This window comes from Epinephelus moara, chromosome 1 (assembly GCF_006386435.1).
Source record: "Epinephelus moara isolate mb chromosome 1, YSFRI_EMoa_1.0, whole genome shotgun sequence".
NCBI classification, from domain to species: domain Eukaryota; kingdom Metazoa; phylum Chordata; class Actinopteri; order Perciformes; family Serranidae; genus Epinephelus; species Epinephelus moara.
This window is the reverse complement of record NC_065506.1, coordinates 34,002,320-34,024,039: the sequence shown is the minus strand read 5'-3', so window position 1 is coordinate 34,024,039 and position 21,720 is coordinate 34,002,320. Positions and strand designations below refer to the sequence as shown.

The window sequence follows — 21,720 nt, the reverse complement described above, 5'->3', positions numbered from 1 at the left end:
TAATGTGAAGGCACTGTGGGCCAGTGAAGAAGACAGCAAGCTGTCAAACAGAGAAATGTATTAAACACGTCTGTTAGACCTCAAGGATACGCACAGTTTGTCTTGTTGATTAACAAACACTGTAAACTGAAACATTGTTTGTTTACAAGGAAAATCCACAGAGCACCTTTCCAGACATGCGTACACAAAAACAATGTTTACCCAAACCCTGTGGAAATACAGTTACTATAAATACCAGTTTGATCATTTGGGAAGACTTTTAAAAAATAGATTTAAAGACATGACAAATAGACACAGGGTAATAGGCTTTGTTAAAGCTCCCATTATTCAAATTTATTGACAGCAGAGCATCTTTTTCAATGAAAATAATTAGATATTTCCATATTTTTTCCTGACAGCCTTTCTCATATTCTGTGTCTCATGTTTGATAGAGAATGTGTGTTTTGATAAATTATTTTCATCAACTTTTTTTCTGATTTTATTTATTTATTGTGAAAAGGCAGTGTCGTCTTGATGTTTCCCATGGAAAATAGAAAATAAATGCAGTTCATTTATGCAATGTAAATGCTCTCTTTTTATAATAAACTTTTATATTTTATCTTGCACCATTCCCTCCATTGTTCTGTGGCATCTCTTTCTGCTTTTTACAAATGTATTTCTTTGAATTTTAAATAATCTTACTATGACTAAATAGTAGAGACTGCTCTTGGTATAACACAACACCTCTCTAAACAGTTTGAAAAAAAAAAGAACATTAGGATTTTCATGAAGTGATGATTTATTACAGGACTCTTGTATTAGACTGAATCACTTAAAGCTACATCTTATAAACTGGCAAATGAGTGTCATTTCTCAACAGTTGACTAAAAAAATCAATACAAATCAATAGGTTTTCAAATATTAACAGATGTTGAAAAAGAGACCTCACATGCTGACATGTAGTGATAAATGTAACAGTTCTGTTACTATAGTGTGTGGAGAGCAACAAGTTGGCATAAATCAGTGGTTCCCAACTGGCCCAGCCACGGGGTACAGAAGATTTCCCCTTAGTCATAAGTTCAAGGTCCACTCAGTTTAAAATATTCAGCATCATAACTGCTTTTGGCCGTGTTGTGAAGCTACTTATCTGCCTCTGTCAAGTAGCTGTCCATTAATCACTCACAGCAGGAAACAGCAGTTCAAAATAAAAGCGCTGTGCAGGAAACTCACTGTACTCTAAAATTAAGTGTGTTTTTTTACAAACTTGACATGTTTGTGAGTCACTTGTGGTCCATTCACAATGGACCCGTGACCCACCAGTTGGGAATCACTGGAACAAACAGCACAACACACACTTACAGATTCCAGAAATAGAAAGGACCTCTGACAAAATGCAGGATGTAAAAGAAACCTTACAGTGGGGGAAATAAGTATTAAACACATCAAAAAAAATTTCATTAAACATATTTGAAATGCAGCTATTCACATGAACTTTACACCAGACATTATTGTGAACTCAGTATAACTATGCATTTTAAAGTTATGCACAATAAAGTGGAATAACAGGAAAAAGTATTGACCAAAATGCAATGTGAACACTGTGAGAGATTAATTTCTCCATACAGGAGGCATTATGAAAGCTGATCTCCAACAGTTATTAAGTACATTTCAGTTGACGTGTCCAATATTTTTTTCCTGTGTTGTTCCACTTATAGTCTCATTGAATGTGTCTGTATAGTGTAGTGTCCAGTGTATAGTGAATGCGACTGTATAGTTTTATTGAATTAATATCACTGTCAGGTGTACATTTCATGTGAATAGCTCCATTGGAAATATGTTATAAAGAACGTTGATGCATGGTATACATATTTCCCTGGCTTGATTCCTCCATAGTGTGTACCCAGCAAGTCTGATACTGTGCTGATATATTATTATAGTGGTTGGTGGCCTATACACTGTTCAGGCTTATTTCGTTCGTACTCCTATCTGATTCACTCTTCATCCATTTGAACCTAAAGCTGTACTTCCACAGCTGACTGCATATTGTCTCCTCTCCCCTCTGATGGAGGTCTGGGCGCTGCATTTTGTGGATGAGACCCACAAGAGGCAACATCACCTGCTGGTGATTCGTCAGTGTTCCCGTTCCTCTCTTTAACCCAGACTGCATACAGAGAGTTGGACCTGTAATCAGACTGCAGTCACAGAAAAAATGAATGGGAGTGAGACAAATGTGGCGACTTTTCCAGTTTGGTTTGTTTCCACCTCTGTAAGTCATCAAAAATAGGTATAATGTTAAAAAGCTCACCTGTGTCTGCTTCTCCTCTGTCTCAGCGTCTTGTGGCTTCCGCATTTTGTCTAAATAGAGATACTGTGATTAGACAAATATACACTTCTCTACTGTCATTACGTTCTTTCTCAAATTATTTTAAATCTGTTAACTCACAATTAATTATAATTCTTACCTCTGCATTTCAGAGCAGCTCCAACACCCACACAGACCAATACAATACTGAATACACCCAGAACAGGCCACTGCCACTGGACCCCGCTGCCTGTAGAGTCCTCTAGAAACCCTAATAATGAGGGATATACCTTAACTTCCAGCACCATTGTACACACAAATATTAACAGCTCTTACATTAGTTTTACAGTTATCTCTACCTGCACCCTGTTTTGCTTCGCTGTTCCCAGCCCTAGAGCGATAGAGACTGTGTTCCTTATAGCTGTAACCCAGGCTGTAGGTGTCTCTGCCCCAGTAGTAGCTGTTGGTGCGAAGAGGGAAGAAAGGAGCCATGTAGGCCTGCGCTCTCTGGGCTGGATGGACCTCGTCACTGTCAGGGTAGCTTGCTGTACTGTGGTCCTGCAACCACCTCTCAAGAAGCCTGACATGCATCCACACAGCAGAGAGAACAGTGTATGAAATTAATCTGTAGCTTTTAAAGATTAGGTTTACGCGTGGCGCACATAGTAAAAGGTCCAGTTTAAGTACATTACGATGCGACGCAATACGATACAGTACGATGCGATACGATACGATATACTTTATTGTCCCATAAATATACAAGTTCATCTGTGGAGTTCCAATGGTCCCTACACCAATAACTCTTCTAGTGTACACATGCAAGTGCAATTTTGAAATAGACTTTAAAAAATTTTGAGCCTAGGCTTTAATGAGAATTGATCAAGAATGATAGTTCGTAACCTACTTGTCAATGAAGCTGTGATGTAGCATAAATATTGGGTCATTGGCTGCAGTGGGCACCAGAGACATGGTGCCATTGAGATATCTGTGGACCAGGTTGTGCATAGAGGCATTCAGGTGTCGGGAATCATTGGGAATCTCAAAACCTGCCAAGGCAAAGGAACACATTTTAACTAGTTTAGAGTTTCCCTGCTCAATATTTTAGCTCTTTTGCTGCTTTATGTTTTAGAATTCTTACTTGCACAAATTATTTAAAGTTACCTGTTGTTAAAAAGAAATATGAGATATGTCTTAAGCAATCTAACCAACCTTCTAGCTTGTTCCTGAAGCCTCTCCGAGATGTTATGTCAAATGGAGGGGTGTCAAAAACGGGTGTTGCCATTGTGTCTTCAACGTCCTCGGCGGTTGGCAGTGTTTTGTACATTGGATCCCTTCCAGGGTTGCGGATCAGATGTGTAGGATCGGATGCATCAGAGTGGATGCAGATTATGCCAAGACTTTCCTGAAATGGACATATCGTCTCCCATTTTGAGAAAAGAGAAGCACTGTCTATACGACCATCTCGGCCAACTCCCCCAAAGTACTTGTTGGTGCAGATGTTGCAATGGTTGCTTCTGGTCCAGTCCCAGTATGGGATGTAGAAGTCTTGGTTCCCAGTGAGCTCCCTAATCTCTCTCTCGATGAAGAGTAGAAACACTCGGTGCCAGAAGGTGAAAGCAGGACCTCGGTGTGCAGCATTATTTTCAGAACCAGCGTAGCTCTTGGCAGAGTAGTAGTGCATCCATACGTACAGATTGTACACACTTGTGTTGTGAAATGCATAGTTCCCATCCACTGTTGTGTCGTTGCTTGTAAGGATCATATATCGGCTGCTGGGGCTCTGTTTCGCCAGGTGCAGGCTTGAGAGGAACGTCTCTCTCTCAGGATCAGTCAGATCTGTTATCTCTTTCCTCTCAACATGGTGCCGTTGCTGACAATGGGGTCCTTTCCAGCCTGGGAGGCACTGACCACAGTCGAATCCATCATAGTTTCCCCAGCACGTACACACTGAATCATAAAAGGCACGAGGCCAGCTCACCCTGTAGTCCACTGGTTTTGGAAGGTCTCTTGCAGGATGTGGTGCACATACTCCTCTACCTGAGCTGAACCCACAAGGAGAGCCATTCCAGAGGGGGCAACACGTCCGGGCCTGCAGAGCCTCTGGTGTGGTACAGGGACGTGGAAACTGGGCCTCCACTGCTCTCAGAGATAGCCAAAGGACCAGCCAGAACCAGTGCAGCGACAGCAGCATGTTGGAGATGGAGACAGATCTCTGGGCTCCAAAAAACACCAGGAGGATACAGCACACTCACCAGCTTGTCACTGGCAGCCTCCTTTTAAAGGGTCAGTGTCGTAAGGCTCTTATACTTTGACAATCATGCTGCAATATTTGAACAGGTGATGCGTAGGCATTTCTGTGAAGGCTACAGACAGCTATACGTTTACATTGCTCTGTCTCTTATGCAAGACTGTGTGTTACATCACTGGACCAGCCAAAGAAGTTCATCATCCTGCTTCAAAACTTATGGTTATTTTTAAAGTAGAACTAAAAGTCATTGTCACGGCTTTTGTTGGATCAGCTGTGTCAACATGAGACCCAGAAGTTGATTTGGTTTGGCCAAGTGGTCGGTGCTCCGTGCCGTACGTGTGTGTGTGTGTGGCAAAAAACAAAACAACATAACTAGATCTTGTACCATGCCCTGTAGAGTTAATGATCACATAGGTATCCTTGGGCAAGATGCTGAACCCAAATTGTTCCAGATGGCTGTTCCATTGGTGTGTGAGGGCATATCAGTGCATATGGCACCATATACGGTAGCCTCAGCCACCAGTGTGTGAATGTGTGTGTGAATGGGTGAATGTGACATGTGGTGTAAAAGTGCTTTGAGTGGCTGGAAGACTAGAAAAGTGCTATACAAGTGCAGTCCGTTTACCATTCTTCCATGCTGCAAAGTTAAAGTACTATATAATTATAAATAGGCAACTGCAGAGTAGCCACCTTGTAGTAAATGATATTGATAAATGCTCATTAAGACCTATTCGTACTGTCGATGGGCTAATTTAAACTTAATAGGCTGTTACCTTTAGTCAAATATGTTTTGTGGCTCCAGATTGGAGTTATGTGTCAGCCCTGTGATAGTCTGGTGACCTGTCCAGGGTGTACCCCGCCTCTCGCCCAGTGTCAGCTGGGATCGGCTCCAGCCCCCCCGCAACCCTCAAGAGGATAAGCAGTTCTGACAATGGATGGAAGGAAGACAGGTAGCTTTTGTGATACTGTCCTCTTTTCTTTCAGTGGTAGGTCATCTTCACTGTTGCTTTATTGTAATTTGCTCTGTACAATTAAGCGATCCATTGTCCCACTGACGGCGTTCTCTTTTTAAATGTTATCATCACTCACACTGGCTGCCAATCAAGGCTTTTAATGTGTCACACACTTATAATTCCCACGTGCAAACGGCCACAAACAGGTTCCTTGTGAAGGTTTTTCAAATTTTTAAATTACATTTTTAGCCAGAGTTGGCCTCTTTATTACAAAATGGATGTGCACAACATACTGATACAGTCAATTGAAAATGCATTCATAACTTTTTGTATAGGCCCAGTTGAATATTGCAATAATAGTGTGTGGCTATCACAAAATCCCACGCCACACCTGGATCGGCACACCATTTGAGAACCACTGCTTTATGACTTTCTTTTCTGGTTTCTGGTTTTGAGAGAGAGCAGCTCATGTTCACAAATGTTGATTCGCAGGCCATGGAAATATCATATCCTGAGACCCGAACTTTTGTTTTGTATACATTTTTTAATTTCTCCTAGCTATTTGGGATTAGTAGAACCTGTTAATATAAAAAACTAAACATTGTCAACAATAATAAAGTCACAATATCCTCAAATAAGAGAGTAATAAAGTTCAAATGTCCTTTAATGGGTTGAATATTCCAAAGTACTTTCTAATAAACAGCATCTTAGCTTGTTACTCTTGCTAAAAACATTATTAATGATAAATAAACAAGTTTCAACCATAAAATGTGATCAGGTTTTGGACCTTGTCCACATTTGTGACAGGATGCCATTTTGTTTTTACATGGATTAGTATGTTGTGCTCTTACTACCACTAGATGGCACAAAAAAGTGTCTACGAATGAGGACAATAGGCCTAAGTTAAAAGGAATAAAGTATAAGGTCCAGTAAACTCAAAATGCAATGTCCTTATATGAGGACACAGGGTCTCAGGAGGATATTGGAGTTCTTAATTCAGGTGGTGTTCACCTTTAACATCTCACACAAGCACTAAACCTGGTTATGCAGTAACTGACTAGTTCCAGAAGGTGGCAGCATTGCAACATAGCGAATGTGAGCTACCGTAAAAACCCCAAAGAAGAAGAAGCCCTGCAGCTCAGTGTAATGCCTCCCCCTGCTGGCAGTTCGCTGTAACTACAGACCGGCCAGCTCACTGTCGGTGCTGCAAAACAAACGCCATCTTTAGCTGACAGGCAAACTACTGAAGCAGAGTTGTGGGGCGAAACTAGGTCAGGCAGACGACTGGAAAACGAAACCACTTCTGAACATTTCTGCTTTATAAGCTTTCCGCGGGTGTTAGCTAACCTCCCGACACACCACGCTGTCCTATGGTCCAATGTGTTTGATCCGTCCGCCAGCTCGAACGCAGTTTTCTTGTGTCGGTCCCGGTTGACGTTAAGTGATCGCCTTTTCTGACAATCAGCCGACGGAGGTGAAAGCCAGGTAAAAGGAGAACGGCATCTCATGAGACGCTACGTCACCCCTTGTGTTTCTCTAAAATATATTTTTCAATGTAACTTCATATTAAGTACAACTGGTTAGCTAAGTAGCGTTAGCTAGCAAGATGCAAGGCTCGGTTCGGCTAAGCTAACTCTTGTCTTTGACGTGTTTGTGTCGTAAACTAACCATCAGTGTTGTCATTAAACGTCGCCAACATCGCGACATCATTTCTGTGCAGACATATGCAACTATAGACACATTATGTGAACTTAAATCCACTTAATTTAACATCAGGCTGATGAAACAGTGTTGTTTGAGGCGGAGGGAGGCGTGTCCTCCTTTACAATGTTTTCATTCTCAGGTCAGCACAGGCAGTGGAAACAGCCAGAAACACACAGGAACATTTTACTTTTGTTCAGCTTTGCAGGTTAATTAGTCGTGTTATAGGTAAGTCAGGGAATTACACATTAAATAAACACCACTGTAGTCAAACAACATCTCATAAATATACCACAGTGTTATTCTTGCCTACATGATAATTGAAAATAAACCAGGGACCCTCATTTTCAGATGGTGGCACACACTTGCACAGAATTATCAGTCGACCAACATTGATAAAAGAAAACAAGTCTAATTAGACATGCTGAATAAATACAGATATTGCTTTTGATTTAATTCAATTCAGTAGAACTTTATTTATCCAGAAAGAAAGCTGTGTTTTTGAGAAAGCTTCAAATTACAGTAACACTAAATACAGTAACCACAGTTTAACGATTGACAACCAGTGGCTTCCCCAGGTCAGGGTCACTCACTGACTCACTGGCTCCAGTTTTTAAACAATAGAGTATTAAATATCTGGCAAAATATACATGATAGAAGTAGTTTCAAGGAGCAGAAACAAAAACCAAATACGTTTGTATGAAGATATCTACATATGAGAACAACACTTTGTCATGGTAAATGTATTGTTATATTGTGACATTGATATGTAATGTAATTGTCAAAGTTTCTGGAAAATAATTTAGAAACTGGTGAACTAAGTTGACAGGAATGTTTCTGGCTATTCCCGCTGACCAAATAATACAACCAGAGATAATAAGACAAAAGATACCTCAATGTAAATGGCTGAATATATGTACTAGGCCTGGCACGATATCGGATTTTTGCTTCATGATTATTGGGCCTAAAGAGTTCACGATAATGATTTAGTGATATCTACGAAGAGAAAAAAGAAAGCCATCAGTCCGATTAATCTCTAACTTTATTTACTGTGCATTACATCTCTGTTTTGGCAAGTAGTTTACTTTCAAAATAAAGTGTTGGGTGGTTGAGACAGAGTCTGTAAACTTAACTGTACAAAATGGTACCAAAAGAGCAGTCATAGTTACTGGATAGTGAAAGGCAACTAGATGCCATTGGGGGACGGTGACAAAGCAAGAACAGAAAGAAAAGAAAGTGATTTAAGAACCATTTAATTACACAGTATTATCATATGTGTGCAATACCCCTATGTATACATATATTTGTACATACTCTGTATATGAAACATGGCTGATGGTTGCATTATGGTGTGTCATCATATTGCCCAACCCTTTGCAGCAGAAGCTTTTATCGTGGCATAGGTCAAATACTATGTCGACTGCTGATATTTGGCCAGATGCAAGTATGTCTTTTGCATTATCTTCTTCTTCAGTGAAGGAATGCCTCGCTGTCATAGCTGCACATTCTCTGTCTTTGAACCTCTGTTGCGTGAAGAGAGGCTTGTCTCGTCCTGCTTTGAACCTGCATTTGTGGAAAGACTGCAGAAATTGCTGCAGAGCTTGTGGAAAACTTATGGGTTGAAGAGTCAGTGAAATTATCAGGAACTCACTTCTGATGCAATATTAACAGGAAATAATCCACTCCAAATTCATTCAAATCGCTTGTTTTAGATAGAAACTTCCTGCAGTTACTGTGCTCACTATTCCAGGTAATTGTATAGTTTGTCAGTTTTTCTGTACTGTTATTGTTATGCGTTGAATAAAGTGTGAAATATCCATAAAGTATACCACTTAGAGAGAGTTTTTTAATGGTAGAAAAGGGGTTCCTTAAGGATAAAGATTAGTTGATGTAGAGATTAGGTTTAAGAAGCCCTGTGTGAACAGTAGTTTCTTAAAGTTAACTCTGCCAACCATCTGGATTTTGTTCACTCCTCTTCTGTTTACTCAGGATGAAACGAGGTCTGCAGGGGAATGAACAGGAGGACGGAGGTGGCACCAGCAGCGGGTCTCAGGAGACTCTTAAACGGTCCCGCAAGCAGAGGAGGGAGAAAGATCCGGAGGAGGAGGGAGTCCGCTGGGGGTGTCTGCCTCAGGAGATCCTGCTCCACATCTTCCAGTACCTGCCTCTGCTGGACAGGGCTTACGCCTCTCAGGTACCCATGTAATAATGAGACAATGGTTACACCAGGCCCCCGGGAACAGCGCCAGGCCGTGAAGCCAGTTTGACGTAGTGGCCAGGCTGTGAATTACAGCATCTGGGTCTGAAAAGACTTTTTCCCATAGACTTCTGGGTAAAGGGACGTCTGTAGATCAGTGGATACATTTTTTTTTTTGAGCGTCACTATTTCCACAAGTTGACTTGTTTCACAAACAGGATTTGATCCACTTGTTCCAGTAACATTTCCAAGGTGTAGAAGAGCCGCACAGTTAAATAATTTTATCCTCATTCAAGTCAGCAGAGTGCTAAACCACAAGTTAGCTGCTTGGCTGGTGAAAGTCTCAAGCATTTGCTGTTTAGGCCCCATGACACAGACGATCTGGATCATTTTACACACAGAAGTCAAACTTTTTTGCCTTAAACATAACTATACAATAACACAGCAAGCTTATGATGTTGTGTTATTATGTTTCAGTCACCTCTTCATTTCATACTCCCAGCTGACTCAGAAAACTTTGTAGGATTTTTGAAGGATGATAGAACGACAAAGAATTAGCAGTATAGGCTGTCCCAAACCATGAAGTGCCTTGTAAATAAGTAAATGACCTTTAAATTCAATCCTAAAGACACTAGGTGTCACAGCGGGTTAAGTTTCTTTCTTGTTCTTGTTAAAAGCCTGCAACAGAAATTTAAATTAATTGTAGTTCATCAGTAGATTGTTTTGGAAGAACAGTGAAGAAGACAGTGTTACAGTAGTCATGTAATCTACTTGAAATAAAAGCATGAGCAAGTTTTTGGCATCTTGTTGGGACAGAACCAGCTGTACCTCTGCTATATTGCTAAAGCAGCCAAAGCAGATATAATCACTGTTTTTTCTAATAACACTGTCAAATGAAAGCATGAAAACAGTGTGACAACGTGAAAGAGCTTTTCAGAGCTTTAAAACGAGTTCAGCTCAATGTTTAGCCCTCTGACCTACATGTTTACTGCTCTGATTTACTCTTACTGTTCTCAGAAAAGTTGTTTTCAGATGCAGGAGGAAGCTGCTTTCATCCAAAAAGCTCTAAACCTCACTACCTGCTCAGCACCAAACAGCAGACAGACGCAACGTGTCTCTGCTGCCCTCAAGTGGTCCCCCGAAAAACAAGTTACTGCAGGTTGAGTCAACTGGACTCTTAACAATGCACCAGAAAGTTTCAAGCACCCAAACACCTGTTTTTCTGTTCCAACAAGTCTGGTACTCTTGACATTAGTGCTGCAGTGAAGAAGACCACTTGCCTCAGGGTGAATTAATGGTCTCTGTGCTCTCCTGTGAGTCACATTTTGTCAGCTATTGTGGAAAAAAAATCTTATTTCAAATATGACTCCGATTTTGCTCTGCAGAGTGTCCCCAAAGGATTCATTTTGCCAATAGCAGTAATTTTAGGCATTTTTAAAATTGTATGTAAGAAGTTAAAAAATCTTTAGTTGCCTTTTGTTAAGTCTGTTTTGAATAACTCAAGAATGGTCCATGAACGTAACCAAACAAAGAATATTTCTGAGTCAGATTTTAATTTTGTTGATGTCATCACAGGTGTGCCGTGGCTGGAACCAGGCGTTTCACATGCCGGAGCTGTGGCGCTGCTTCGAGTTCGAGTTGAACCAACCAGCCAGCTCCTACCTGAAGGCCACACACCCAGAACTAATCAAACAGATCATCAAAAGGCACTCCAACCACCTGCAGTATGTGAGCTTCAAGGTAAGGACTAATGGTGAAGAGGAGTTTGAGCTTAGGGTGGTTAAAATGATGAAGAGAAAGTGTGTAGTGAGGTGAATTCTTATGCTCCTGTTGCTGGGTTTTCATTTTCTGTCTCTGTGCTGCTCAGGTGGACAGCAGCAGAGAGTCTGCAGAGGCAGCGTGTGACATCCTCTCTCAGCTCGTGAACTGCTCTTTGAAAACACTCGGGCTCATCTCCACGGCCAGACCCAGCTTCATGGAGCTGCCTAAGGTAGACCTCAGCAAGAGACGCTGTAACTGTAACTGTAACATAGTGTGAGCATACCTTAGCTTTTCAGCTTTGCACTCACCCTGTTTACTTGGACAGTTAAGCAGATGCATGGTGGAACTAGATGGCCGATGTAGGCCATGACTGCATGTCTAATTGCGTGATGTCTTGGTGAATAAAACCAGCATATAAAACCTACGTGTTAACCAAAGAAAAGCAACGTTTCTCTCTTTCGCTCTGCTCCACAGTCTCACTTCATCTCAGCGCTGACGGTGGTTTTTGTCAACTCCAAATCCCTCTCCTCCCTGAAGATCGATGACACACCTGTAGACGATCCCTCCCTCAAAGTCCTGGTGGCCAACAACAGTGACACCCTCAAACTGCTGAAAATGAGCAGCTGCCCTCATGTTTCACCCGCAGGTACTGACAAATGAGGAATGATAGCTATTAGGGATGTTAATGATTAATAATAGTTGACTAATTATTGTAAGAACTCAATTGATCAAGGGGCAATTATAGCTGACATTGGTGTAAAACCTTTGTACGTCTGTGGAACATCAGCTCCCTCCTGGGATGTTTTTAGCAGCAGGACGGCAAATTTGAAATGGTGGGCGGAAAATAAGTATAAAACACATTTCCCACAGGTCCTTGAAATCTTTGAAAATTTGTGAATTTTAGGGAAAGGCCTTAAAAGCTTTTGAAAGTAGACAAAAATAGTTGAAAGTGCTTGAATTTGTAGATTTTTCAACAAGGTATTTTGTTGGTAATTCAACAAAGATGTACTGAGTATAAATAAACAAACACAGAACCAGTGAGGACAAAAAACAACAACAAAAAAACCCACCACCCACCCATCAACCCAGGAACAAACAGAGAAAGCCAGACCAGTCAAAGGAAATCTAATAAACAAAATTAAATGATTTAAAAAAATAATTAAAAAAAAATTGTATAAATGTGAAATAAATATAAAATAATATATATATAAAATGGAATATATAAAAATACAAATAAAAATTAAATTAGATTTAATTTAACTTAATTTAAAAAGGGAAGAGTGACGACAAATTAATTAACTTGTATGTAGGGGAGTACAGCATGTTTCATTACAATTTTTCAGTTTCCGTATTTGCCACAAAAGTTAAAAATGGTTGCCAGGTGGCAAAGAAACGTGCAGTTGATTGAATTTATAAATTTTGTGCAAGAAACAAATTGAAGCTCTTGAAGCTGTCTTGCCAGCGAAAGTGAGAGTAAATGCCCACCCCAGATTCACTCTTGTTTGGCTTTTTGTCTCACTATATTTGAGTTTTTTGGCACAGTGTCTCTTCAATGCCTGCTGCTTATGTCTGGCACACGATTGCTACCATTTTACATGGTACACCTATAAACTTTCCAGACACAAAAAATAACAAGAGGAAAGAAAATACAGGCAGAGGGCAGAGTCCATCCATACATTTTTAAGCGCTTATCCGAAGCCGGGTCGCAGGGGCAGCAGGCTGAGCAAAGTAGTCCAGACATTCCTCTCCCCAATGCTTTCCAGCTCCTCCTGGGGAACCCCAAGGTGTTCCCAGGCCAGACGAGATATATAATCCCTCCAGAGTGTTCTAAGTCTGCCCCGGCGCCTCCTACCTGTGGGATGTACCTGGAACACCTTTAATGGGAGGCCCCCAGGAGGCACGCTGATCAGATGCCCTCAACTGTCCCCTTTTAATGCGAAGGAGCAGCGGCTCCCTCCAGATGTCCAAGCTCCTCACCTCTAACGCTAAGCCCAGACACCTTTCTACGGAAACTCATTTCAGTTGCTTGTATCCACAACCCCTTTTTGGAAATTCCTGCCAAGTACATCGTTAACATTAGTAAACAGGCTTCTTTCCAGTGTCTGCATGTGTTTCCTGCAGTTGCGTCATTGTTTCACACACCACCTGCCACCACCTACGCAGCCTAATTGAAAAATGTTCACACATTTAAGCCTCTCTTTGTTTTTAATTGTTGTCTGTAAAGTCGACTAGTTCTCATTATAAAAGTTCTCATTAACAGTAATTAGCCTTGATCTGTGTTGTGTCCTTGTTTCTGAGGGAATTGGGGCTGGAAAGTCCCTGAAAACTCCTTGAATTTGATGTTTAAGAAACTTTGGGGACCCTGATGAAAGCATGTTATTAGCAGTCGAGGAGGTAATTGGGCAGAAGTGGCTTGGAAGACATAAATGTAGATGGAACGGGACACTGATGCTGAAAAACACACAGTGATGGAACATTGTTGGCCAACATTGCTCCTCTTCATCTTCTTCTGTGCTCAGCTTTAAACAGGCTGTGCAGATCTGTAGTCTCCTAATTAACTTTTCTCTGTATCCCAGGCATCCTGTGTGTGGCTGATCAGTGCCACGGCCTGAGAGAACTGGCACTCAACTACCATTTGCTGAGCGATGACCTTCTCATCGCCCTCTCCTCAGAGAAGCATGTTCACCTCGAGCACCTTCGCATCGACGTGGTCAGTGAGAATCCTGGCCAGCAGTTCCACACCATCAAGAAGAGCAGCTGGGACGCCATGGTGCGCCACTCTCCTAAATTTAATCTGGTCATGTACTTCTTCCTCTATGAGGACGAGTTCGGCCCTTTCTTCCGCGATGAAATCCCTGTTACGCATCTGTACTTTGGCCGCTCCGTCAGTAAAGACGTGCTCGGCCGCGTTGGCCTCAACTGCCCGCGTCTGGTCGAGCTGGTGGTGTGCGCCAATGGGCTGCGGCCGCTGGATGAGGAGCTGATCCGGCGCCAATGGGCTGCGNTCCGTCAGTAAAGACGTGCTCGGCCGCGTTGGCCTCAACTGCCCGCGTCTGGTCGAGCTGGTGGTGTGCGCCAATGGGCTGCGGCCGCTGGATGAGGAGCTGATCCGCCTCGCCCAGCGCTGCACGCAGCTGTCGGCCATCGGCTTGGGGGAGTGCGAAGTGTCCTGTAGCGCCTTCGTGGAGTTTGTCAAGATGTGTGGAGACAGACTGACGCAACTATCCATCATGGAGGAGGTACTGGTTCCAGATCACCGCTATGGGCTGGATGATATCCACTGGGAGGTGTCAAAGCATTTGGGTCGCGTCTGGTTCCCAGACATGATGCCTACCTGGTAGATGTCTGGAGGAAGATTTAAGTTTTTGTGGCTGTGTGTCCCTTGGAGAACAATATTTCTTGGAGACGCCCCTCATCTTTCTCCTGTTTGTGAGAAAGGCCCTTTCTTTTTCACCCTGAATACATGAAGAAATTGCTTCACCTCGAGCTTTGAGCTTTGATTATTTAATAATGATATTAATAGTAATAATACATTTTATTGATAGAGTGCTTTTCAGGGTAGTCAAAAACACTCAACACAAGTTAAAATGATCATAGAGTCAGTCTACAAACAGTCTAAAAATATATCATACAACAAAAACCACACATTAAAAGCAGAGTTTTGATCAGTGAGAAGTGACAGATTGGATAAGTCTCATATGTGTTTGGGAAAAAAAGTGGCCGTGGAGAAGTGCCCTTGGTCTGATGCTTGGTCCTGGAGGTGGATATAGGAGGTCGGTATCAGAGGAGCGGAGGCTGTGGGAAGGAGTGTGAATGTGGAGCAGGTCAATGAGGTATGAGGGGGCCTGGTTATGGACGACTTTGTAAGTGAGGAGAAAGACTTTTATTATATATTTTTTTCCTCTATTTGTCATGTTATCACTTATAGCATTTAGCACCTTGTCTTCTGAGCCCTTTCTTAAAGGAATACTTCACCTGCAAACTTACTCACCGTGTGTCACCTTCAGTTTCGTGACAAAAAACCTTTGTTTTTCTGGCATGCCTCCACAGTGAACGAAGAATCCAAAAAAGGCAAACATTCTTCATGAATTGAAGTAAACAGTCAGGGACCATGGTTAACAACAGCAAAACTATGTCTGCTTACAAACTCTCACACAACTCATGCAATATAATCCATTTATCCAGTCGTATGCTCAGCACTTCCCAAACACATTATTTTTTGCGTAAACATTATAATTTTTGGATTCTCCGTTCACCGTGGAGGCATGCCAAAAAAGCAGTCTTCTTCACAAATCCAACGTAACGTGTTGAGTGATTGTCAAATGGTCATTTTGTAGGTGAAGTATTCCTTCAAGGGCTAACACCCTGTGATTGGTTTTCCATGGGAATTAACAGGAATGTCGGCATTATTGGGAATGAATGGGAATTTGTGGGGGTTATTTCATGTACGCAGCCTGTCTTTACTGCATTATATACAGACAGAAACAATACCATTTTGTCATATCATAGGAGAGCATAATCTTTCTAATAGAAATCACAAATTTCAAGTTTAATTTCAGTAACTTTACATACAGATGTTTTCCATTAGGTGGCATCACCACACTGAAAGCAAAATGTCAGAGACCAGGCAGTGTGGTAGCTCAGAAAGCAGTCTGCATAGTCACCATTATAAGCCAGTATGTTTTGGTGATATCTAGTTAACGTCATAAAAAGTCCTACTTCTTATCTGTTATGGAAGGTTTACAACCCAATAATGACACATGGTAACTGTACAGGAGTAAGAAACATTTCATTATGAAGGGACAGTCACCCTCAGTGTGACGCTTGTTGTAGACTGGATGGCTGACCACAACACTGTGGTCAGGTAGGCCATACTGAAGCACACAGTGACAACATGTTGAATACATTAGGTTTTGTTTTGCTCTCCATGCTCCTGCCTCCTGTCATCATGTCTCTGCTTGACGTCTTTGCTTAGTTTCTGAGTCACTGCATCTCATTTAGAAAAAATAGAGCTGTCTCTTACTCTGTGTCGTTTCATCTGCCTGTTTCTAAGGACAGCTGTTTGCAAAGGTGGTGCTCTTCAGTGACTCTGGCCATAATCATCTTACTCTGTATATACTGTATATATGTAGAGAGAGTGATGTTTGGACATATTTTTGTGTGTAATGTACAGTAGCTTTATTTCTGCTTGCCTGACCCACGTTCCTATCAAGACTGTAAATATCAAAATGTTATACTGCAAAACACACGGGAGGAAAGAATTTTAATTGTGGGCGTTATATATTTGTACATTTACCGAATTCTACTGATGCACTTTTACTCTGATGAAGTTTAGCGAGATGAGCTGCATGAGATTAACGTATTTTGCAGCCACATGATGATAAAACATTGGTGGCGATCAGTAAATCTGTCAGTTCTATGCGTCACCCAAGGTAGTTTACTTGCTTTTTACTGAGTTTTCTATTCTTAGAAACATTTTCGGTTTGAAGAGATTAAATTGGCAGGTAGGATTATTTTCATTGTTGATAGATGACGGGAAAAAAATAATTGAGACTCTAGGAAAGGGACAAACAAAACGTGAAAACACAATCATTCATAGTCTACACCACTTGTTCCCAACTGGTGGTTCGCGGCCCAAAAGTGGTCTGAATGGGCCACAAGTGACACCCCAATATGTTGAGGTTGTAAAAAACACACTTTATTTTGAAATACAGCAGATTTCCGGCACAGAGCTTTTATTTTGAAGTGCCGTTTCCCGCTGTAGAGTGAGGGAATAACTGACAGCTGCTTAACAGAGACAGCAAACTAGCTCAATGACATGGCCAAACGCAAGTATGAAGCTGACTTTAAACTAACGACTAAGGAGAAATCTGGACCGTGTGGCTGGAACAGATGGGAACCACTGGTCGATACCTACTTAATCTACTTAAGTAAATAAAGGGTCGCCCCGTGAGGAGCTCTCAAATTGATTGACGGATCTTTATTAAACAAAATATAAGTTATTAATGTTTCCTAACATCAGCCATGTCTGTAAACAGCAGAGAAGAAGCCCACGTTTCCAATTATGACCACTCGACAAAGATACAAAACGTATATCTATCTTCAGTTTTTCTCCTTGTGTATTTAGCTCAAATTTACTAAGTAACAGAACTGCTCCAAATATTCAAACAGGGCTGCACAATTATGACAAACGCTGCACTTTATGCAACAGGTTTCATACAGGAACAGGCTGTCCTACAATACGAACACACAACAGGTGCCACATCATCCAGTAACCAGTGCTCATGTATAATTGATAAAAATCACGACCTTAATGAGGTAATTGTGCAGCCCTGACGCCAGGACAGTGTGACAGCTGAATGTTGATGTAACTGAATGTTTGCCTGAATGTGTGAGAGTTAAATATTTATGTCTCACTGTTGTTTTGTTGCAATAGAGTGAGTAATAATACGTTGGAAGATGTCTTAAGGTGGTGGATGTTGTAGTCTGTGGGCGCCCTTGGACTGTGCAATGAGAGATCTGTAAATCATTATGTTGAGTTAACAATGGATTCTTGTTTTACAAGGTTGATGTTCATCCTTTTTTGGTGTATTTTGCTTGTAAATGTTAATAGAAAAAGAAAATCTTCACATTAATATTTCTTCGGTTGCTGCCCTCTCATAGGGACCCATCATGTCTTAATTTTCTGTTTTCTGTCTCTGAGGGTCAGCGAGGCCTGGTGATGGACTTTACCCCTTACATTTTGTTGTGTATTTATAAAACCATGCCATCTGCTGGTTGATATTAACTACATTTGTATGGAATGCTTATAGATGATTATTGTAATATTCAAGAATAGGCCAAATAAGGGCTGCAGTTTTTTATAGAGTGACCAGTGACAGTGTGTTGTTTTTATTTTAGCTGAACAAGTACTGAGAAGATTTATTGGAAGGTAACCTCTTGTACTTTTCCCAAAGACATGTAATATTTGAGTTAAGTTCATAGCCACATTAAAAATGTCTGTTTGAATACGTATTTCATGTCTCAACTATAAAAACAACACTGTTGCTTTAATTAGCTTCTTGTGTGTGTTTTTTTCACCCCCAAATCACAAATACATCTCAGCTGACACTGGGCGGGAGGCAGGGTACACCCTGGACAGGTCACCAGACTATCACAGGGCTGACACATAGAGACAACTATTCACAGTCACATTCACACCCACTGGCACCCAGAGTCACCAATTAACGTAACCTGCATGTCTTTGGACTGTGGGAGGAAGCTACCACCCAGAAGAAACTGACGCTGACACAGAGAGAACATGCAAACTCCGCACAGAAAGGCTCCCCCACCCTGGGTTCGAACCAGGAACCCTCTTGCTGTGAGGTGATAGTGCTAACCACTGCATCGCCTTGCCACTTTTACCTGTAGTGCTATTTATCAATCTAGATTATTTTGATGTGAGTTGCCAACCCCAAAAAATACATTTGAAAAACTCAACAGCAATGTCTCTTTCTAGAAATCATGACCTGGTCACTCAAGATAATCCACAGGCCTTGTTGTGAGCAGTTTCATGTAGGAACTATTTTCTTTCTACCAAACTACACCTGCCAACCATCTCACTGCGTGGAAGGAAGTGTGCATCTACTCATGGACGAGAGGGTTATGCTTGTGACTGTGCGAGATATGAGCATTAATGGAGCCAACGCAAAAGTGCCAAAAATTGCAGTTCCTTGAATGGCCACTTGAGGCTGGCTCCAGAAGCGTACACTTGACGCAACGTGCACGCAGTTGCTGTGTGCCTATCAGTTCTGCTGCTCTATATCGCTATGCAATTCCCCGCCAAAGTGCTTGGGGTCGCAGTGTTCTTCTATATACCTACCTAGACTCCGTGACGTCTATGGCCATTGCTCGTTCATTGTTTGTTTATCTTCCGGCTTTGCTCTAGTCAGAGTGAAGATGGCGACTGAGAGAGAAAGACTGTTGCTGGAGCTCGAAATGATTGACATTGAACAACAAATGCTCTTATTACAAATGTTACGACAACGACGACGAAGAGAGAGGTGACCGTGCCGATGGTCTGTACGCCCATTGAATGGCTGGAGGCAGACTATGGGCGGATATGTGACGCTGCAGCAGGAGGTGAAACCTTGCGAAATGCCGGAAATTATGTAGTTTGAAGGACCAATCATAGCTCTTGCAGTCTGCGTTGGGTCTGCGTTGCCTTGACACGTGGTTACAATTTTTTGGAGGTGCACATCGCATCTCTGCTTTAGTTGCAGAGGGACGCAACGCCTCCGCAAAGCCCTCTGCGTCGCAGGTACGCAGTAGCATAAACCTTGCTTAAGTCCCCATAGACAACCATGTTAACATGCCAAACTTAACAGCAGAAATAAACATGTTTACCGCGTGATACAAAAATGGTTTTGGTCTCTATTTAACTTTGCCCTTCATGTCAACTATTACTAACTCACAAACATTTTTTAGGCTTAATATTACACATACTTAAGGGAGGGCTGCTTGAGTAATAGGCTGCAAGGTGTCACAACAGTCTTTGAGTCAGATCCACCCCCGGCTCCTCCACAGCTCCAACCTCTCGTCCAATGGTCACTTCTGGCTCCAAAAAAAAAAAAGATGGCGATGGCTGAAATGCTAAACTTCAAAAAAGAAGTTCACAAACTAATGGGTGATGTCACGGTAACTATGTCCGTTATTATATGTGGTCTATGTGTTGGGTGAGCTAGCNTCGTCCAGTGGTCACTTCTGGCTCCAAAAAAAAAAAAAGATGGCGATGGCTGAAATGCTAAACTTCAAAAAAGGAGTTCACAAACTAATGGGTGATGTCACGGTAACTATGTCCGTTATTATATGTGGTCTATGTGTTGGGTGAGCTAGCCATAGATGCACACTTCAGTTGGTGGTTGTAGTTTGGTAGAAAGAAAATAGTTCCTACATGAAACTGCTCACAGCAAAGCCTGGGGATTATCTTGAGTAAGCAGGTTATGATTTCTGTAAAGAGACAGTTGCCTTGTTTCAAGACGTTATAGGTCTGAAGAGAGGTGGGCTGAGTTTGATCTGTCTGCTCCCCAAGTGTTTTTAGCATTTTGTGAAACAGTCACAAACTATTCTGGGGAGTGGAAAACATCAAATTGGTCATCAGAAATTACTTGTTTACACACCCTCAGTATTTTGCTCCACAGTATTCAATTCTGTCAGATGTGGTGAAGAGGACTCAGTGTTTGCCTTCAAATCACTCACTTTGCAAGCGACGCCCTGCTAAAATGACAAACCTATGAAATCAAATGATTCCCATATGCTTGTTGGAAGTACTGTGAAAGTGCAGTTTTATTTGACAGGATGTAAAACCTATTTACAATCTGATTTTGTCAAAGACATTTTTGGAGTGAGGTGGCTTTTGGTGGATCTGACAGAAAAGGGAAATGTAATGTTTTTCTTTAGATTATTTATCCTTCTTTAAAATGCTTTTAAAGCCCTTTATAACTCTTGTCCTGCAGAGCTCTTATCCTCTGTCCTTAATGGGTTACGGAGACAATTTTATTAGTCAAACACTGGCTTGTGTCTAATGCACACATGCTATGTGTTTACAGTGAAAACAGGCAAACTATACATAATGCTACAAAGTAGAAAAATACACCTCTGAAAACTGTGAGTCAACTCATTTTAATTTTAAACCAGCTGAAACACCCCTGTGAGGAGATTGGAGCATTACAGACAAAGAGGAAAAGAGTGGAATACAATATAAGTAATTGTTATTTATACTGCACTTACCTCCGAGCAGAGTGCTCTCCAAGAGGGTATATAAACAACAGTAAACATGAGGACATAAAAATAAGCACAAGCAAGAGAGGACATGGTGAAATAATAGCTCCATTAGAGGAAATCAGATACAAGACATAACTTGTGTGCCATCTCCTGCTCCACCCACGACTAATTACATTTTTTAAGTCTTTGGATTTAAAAGGACAATAAGTGATATTCCGTAAAGAGGAAACATTCTGGTAGCACTTCAGGTACACACGAAGAGCAGATAAAGTCAGATAAAGTCATTCACATTATTCCTCCATTATTCCAAACACTTCCGTTAGTTTTATAAAGATTATCAGCAATCCTGATTTTACAGCTCTGTATGTGCTGAAACTCTCAGGAACACACTTGTTTTGTGTTTGTCAGCTGTTTTTTAAAAACGTCTTAATTAACAAACAATATATGATGATACTGAGCAGTAACAACATGATATTCATATTGCCTTCACACCTCCACACAGGTGTTGTCATTTGTTTTGGTTACACCTCCTGACTGTGAGGCTACGTATATGAGGCGCAATCTGTGCTTGACTGAACTTGATACTGGATTTACAGGCATGTTGCATCTATATGACGAAATTCATCAGATAATTACTTCCCTAGATTAGTCTTCTAAGGGCAGTGGGTGTGAAGAAGCTGTACTTCTTTGCACTTGTTTGACATAATCCTGATTTTTATCCTCTCGCTCCCCTCAGCAAACTCCCATCACTCCATCTGAGTTTGACTGAAACACCCACCTCATATGAAAGTCACAAAGTCAATATATTTGAATTAAA

General features: G+C 41.4%; 2 protein-coding genes across 2 annotated transcripts; one reads left to right on the top strand and one right to left on the bottom strand.

The window, feature by feature from the left end:
* Nucleotides 1-760: 760 nt before the first annotated feature.
* Nucleotides 761-4,558, bottom strand: LOC126390129 (tyrosinase-like). The gene is made up of 6 exons (XM_050044319.1): nucleotides 3,491-4,558; nucleotides 3,186-3,327; nucleotides 2,641-2,861; nucleotides 2,442-2,552; nucleotides 2,285-2,334; nucleotides 761-2,171 (listed from the first exon to the last, which is right to left on the bottom strand). Exons 1-6 carry the CDS (start codon nucleotides 4,470-4,472, stop codon nucleotides 1,992-1,994), a joined length of 1,686 nt encoding a protein of 561 aa, XP_049900276.1. The 5' UTR covers nucleotides 4,473-4,558; the 3' UTR covers nucleotides 761-1,991.
* Nucleotides 4,559-6,668: 2,110 nt separating this feature from the next.
* Nucleotides 6,669-18,194, top strand: LOC126391946 (F-box/LRR-repeat protein 3-like). The gene is made up of 7 exons (XM_050046987.1): nucleotides 6,669-6,967; nucleotides 9,173-9,377; nucleotides 10,956-11,120; nucleotides 11,248-11,370; nucleotides 11,616-11,787; nucleotides 13,718-14,082; nucleotides 14,204-18,194. Exons 2-7 carry the CDS (start codon nucleotides 9,174-9,176, stop codon nucleotides 14,480-14,482), a joined length of 1,308 nt encoding a protein of 435 aa, XP_049902944.1. The 5' UTR covers nucleotides 6,669-6,967; nucleotide 9,173; the 3' UTR covers nucleotides 14,483-18,194.
* The last annotated feature ends 3,526 nt before the right edge of the window (nucleotides 18,195-21,720 follow it).

Bases quoted from the DNA above. Each gene is read 5' to 3' on its own strand.
- LOC126391946 (XM_050046987.1), top strand. From the start codon at position 9,174: ATGAAACGAGGTCTGCAGGGGAATGAACAGGAGGACGGAGGTGGCACC. The intron at 11,121-11,247 runs GTAAGGACTAAT...TGTGCTGCTCAG, and splicing joins TGCAGTATGTGAGCTTCAAG to GTGGACAGCAGCAGAGAGTC. The intron at 14,083-14,203 runs GTGGTGTGCGCC...CGTCTGGTCGAG, and splicing joins GCCCGCGTCTGGTCGAGCTG to CTGGTGGTGTGCGCCAATGG.
- LOC126390129 (XM_050044319.1), bottom strand. From the start codon at position 4,472: ATGCTGCTGTCGCTGCACTGGTTCTGGCTGGTCCTTTGGCTATCTCTG. The intron at 3,328-3,490 runs GTTGGTTAGATT...TTGCCTTGGCAG, and splicing joins CTTCAGGAACAAGCTAGAAG to GTTTTGAGATTCCCAATGAT. The intron at 2,553-2,640 runs GTAGAGATAACT...CCTCATTATTAG, and splicing joins CGAAGCAAAACAGGGTGCAG to GGTTTCTAGAGGACTCTACA.